Source organism: Protobothrops mucrosquamatus, unplaced genomic scaffold (genome assembly GCF_001527695.2).
Source record: "Protobothrops mucrosquamatus isolate PMUCROS unplaced genomic scaffold, P.Mucros_1.0 scaffold8527, whole genome shotgun sequence".
Classification (NCBI taxonomy): Eukaryota; Metazoa; Chordata; class Lepidosauria; order Squamata; family Viperidae; genus Protobothrops; species Protobothrops mucrosquamatus.
The window spans coordinates 5,029-8,637 of record NW_015394321.1 but is presented as its reverse complement, the minus strand read 5'-3'; the positions used below and the strand labels follow the sequence as shown (position 1 = coordinate 8,637).

Below are 3,609 nucleotides of genomic sequence, written 5' to 3'. Positions count from 1 at the left end.
TGAAGTCCACGAGTCATAAAAGAGCCAAGGTTGCCTACCTTTGGCCTAGGCCTAGGCCGCTTTATGACTCGTGGACTTCAACTCCCAGAATTCCTGAGTCAGCATGGCTCAGCTTGGAAACCAATCCCTTTCTCCTCAGCATGGCTGGCTCAAGAATTCTGGGAGTTGAAGTCCACGAGTCATAAAAGTACCAAGGTTGCCTAACTTTGGCCTAGGCCTAGGCCGCTTTATGACTCGTGGACTTCAACTCCCAGAATTCCTGAGCCAGCATGGCTCAGCTTGGAAACCAATCCCTTTCTCCTCAGCATGGCTGGCTCAGGAATTCTGGGAGTTGAAGTCCACGAGTCATAAAAGTACCAAGGTTGCCTATCTCTGGCCTAGGTCCAGGCCGCTTTATGACTCGTGGACTTCAACTCCCAGAATTCCTGAGCCAGCCTGGCTCAGCTTGGAAACCTCTCCCTTTCCCCTCAGCGTGGCTGGCTCAGGAATTCTGGGAGTTGAAGTCCACGAGTCAAAAAAGAGCCAAGGTTGCCTACCCCTGCCCTAAACTGAGATACTTTCCTGCCAGCCGAATATTAAGGTACCCGGCTAGAAATTGGGAGACCGAGAATTCTAGTCCCACCTTGAGCAAACAGCCAGCAGGGTGACTTTGCGCCAGTCGGTCTCTCTCAGCCCTAGAAAGCAGACAATGCATTGCAAGCCACTTCTGGAATCTTGCCATCAAAGATGGCTGGGCAATCGCCAGGAGTTCAAGACTGACTCTAAGGCAGCCCCCCCCCCAAGTGGAATAGATACTGTAAATAGAACAAGGCAATATTTTGTTTGCCAATGGACGGACGGACGGACGGACGGACGGACGGACAGACAGACAGACAGAGGAAAAGATAGAGAAAGAAAGAAGAGATAGATAGATAGATAGATAGATAGATAGATAGATAGATAGATAGATAGATAGATAGATAGATAGATAGATATAAGAAAGAAAGAAAAGATAGATGATAGATAGATGGATAGATGGATAGATAGACAGATAGAGATAGATGAAGATAGATATAAAAGATAGAGATAGATAGAAGATAAAGAAGATAGATATAAAAAAGAAAAAGATAAGATGATAGACATAAGAAAGAAAGATAGATAGAGATGATAGATAGATAGATAGATAGACAGATAGAGATAGATGAAGATAGATATAAAAGATAGAAGATATAAAGAAGATAGATATAAAAGAGAAAAAGATAAAGAAGATAGATAGATGATAAATAGATAGATAGATAGATAGATAGATAGATAGATAGATAGATAGATAGATAGATAGATAGATAGATAGATAGATAGAGTTCAATAACAAAATCTTAGTGCAAATCTCAGGTTACACCCTCAAATATTTCTTCTCTTTTTCCCTTAACATTTACTGTCTCATATTCAGGTTAGTACATTTCTAATTACACCCACTCAATGAAAACGTCATTATTACATTTATCAATAAATTTTTAGCTTATACATATCTTAATTGCATTCAATCTTCATAAACAATCCATATCCTGTTACTGATTTTTACTCCGTTTTTTTATTTCTTATCCATATTCCAATTTAACCTTTGGTATGTATAATTTTCAGACTTTGGGCAACTCAAATTTCCCTTATCTCACTTCGTAACAAACTACAATATCCAAAATACGACCTAATTTATCTATTTGAATACGATCTTGTTCTAGTTCCTAAGAGTTATCTATCTCCCGTCCTGTTAAATCATCTACTTAATAACACAATATTAAGCGTCTGAATTTTGATCACGTGACCCTGGGGGGAATGCTGCAACGGTCGTTAAGTGTGAAACGCAGTCGTAAGTCTCTTCGTCTCGGTGCCGTTACAACTTTGAACGGTGACTAAATGAACTGTTAAGTTTTGAGTCGAGGACTACCTGTACTCAAACGTTCTTAACTCATTGTTATACTGCATATTTCTCATCTCACGTCTGCCCAATTTTCTTTTCTCTCTTTTTTTTTCTCTTTTGCAGCCCTCACAGGTACTTCTTGTATGACATGATCAAGTTCCTGTACTCGGTCATGCACAGACCCTTCCTCACGTACCCCCTGCCTCGTCCCCTCTTCCTGTAAGTCGGATTGTTATTTGGTTGGTGATGGGTTCCTTCGTAGGCTGAACCTTAAGGATGTTGAACCACTGGTGACTTTGGAGGTCTTTTAATCCAACCCCTTGCTCAAGCAGGAGACCCTCTACCATTTTGGACAAGAACTTCTCTAGTCTTCTCTTGAAAATCTCCAAGTGAGGGAGCACCCACAACTTTTGGAGACGAGCCGTTCCACTGGTTAATTGTTCTCACTGTCAGGAAATGTCTCCTTAGTTCCAACTGGCTTCTCTCCGTGATACGTTTCCATCCGTTGCTTCTCGTCCTGCCTTCAGGGGCTTTGGAGAATAGCTTGGCCCCACTTTTCGGTGGCAGCCCCTCAAATAGTGGAAGGCTGATGTCCTGTCACCCTTAGTCCTTCTCTTCATTAAACTAGACCAGGGGTAGGCAACCGTGGCTCTTTTATGACTGGTGGACTTCAACTCCCAGAATTCCTGAGCCGGCGTGGCTCAGCTTGGAAACCTCTCCCTTTCCCCTCAGCTTGGCTGGCTCAGGAATTCTGGGAGTTGAAGTCCACGAGTCATAAAAGGGCCATAGTTCCCCCATGCTGGCTCAGGAATTCTTGGCAACTATAAGACTGTGGAGATTCTCCATCATCTAGGCCAGGGTAGGCAACCTTGGCTCTTTTATGACTCGTGGACTTCAACTCCCAGAATTCCTGAGCCAGCATGGGAGAACTATGGCCCCTTCATGACTTGTGGACGTCAACTCCCAGAATTCCTGAGCCAGCATGGCTCAGCTTGGAAACCTCTCCCTTGCCCGTCAGCGTGGCTGGCTCAGGAATTCTGGGAGTTGAAGTCTACGAGTCATCAAAGAGCCAAGGTTGCCTACCCCTGAACTAGACATACCCAATTGCAGCAACCCTCCATTGTATAGTTTTCTGTAGAAATAAATACTCTCTTAGGCAGAAACCACGCCAGGTAAAAACTGGTCTTGTTGTAAGTACCTATTTTATGTAGCTTTCACTGTGCATAAGAACAACACATAAAAGTCTCCTCTGCCTTGGCTTCTCTCTGTCAGTTGCCCCCCTTGCAAGGCAAAGTACCTCTTCCAGTTCCAAAAAAACCCAGGTTCAGTGTGACAGGATAGCAGGCAAGAAACTGGAACAGCTGATTGAGATGGATGGATGGATGGATGGATGGACGGACGGACGGACAGACAGACAGACAGACACAGATAAAGAAGAGAGGGAGGGAGGTATAGATAGATAGGAAGATAAATAGGAAGATAGAGAAGATAGATAGAGAAGATAGAGATAAACAAGAAAGATAGATAGATGATATAGATGATAGATAGATAGATAGATAGATAGATAGATAGATAGATAGATAGATAGATAGATAGATAGATAGATGAGAAGATAGAGAAGATTAAGATAGATCGATAAAGAAGATAGATGATAGAGAGATAAGAGAGATAAAGAAGATAGATAGATAGATAGATAGATAGATAGATAGATA

General features: G+C 42.4%; 1 protein-coding gene across 1 annotated transcript in view; it reads left to right on the top strand.

The window, feature by feature from the left end:
• The window catches only part of LOC107300806 (NADH dehydrogenase [ubiquinone] 1 alpha subcomplex subunit 9, mitochondrial-like), a gene marked incomplete at both ends in the record, with an annotated part of 18,012 nt that overhangs the window by 11,420 nt on the left and 2,983 nt on the right, over positions 1-3,609 (top strand). Inside the window, one exon of the mRNA XM_015830095.1 lies at positions 2,021-2,116. Within this exon, the coding sequence (XP_015685581.1) occupies positions 2,021-2,116 (96 nt within the window). The remainder of the gene's footprint in view (positions 1-2,020; positions 2,117-3,609) is intronic.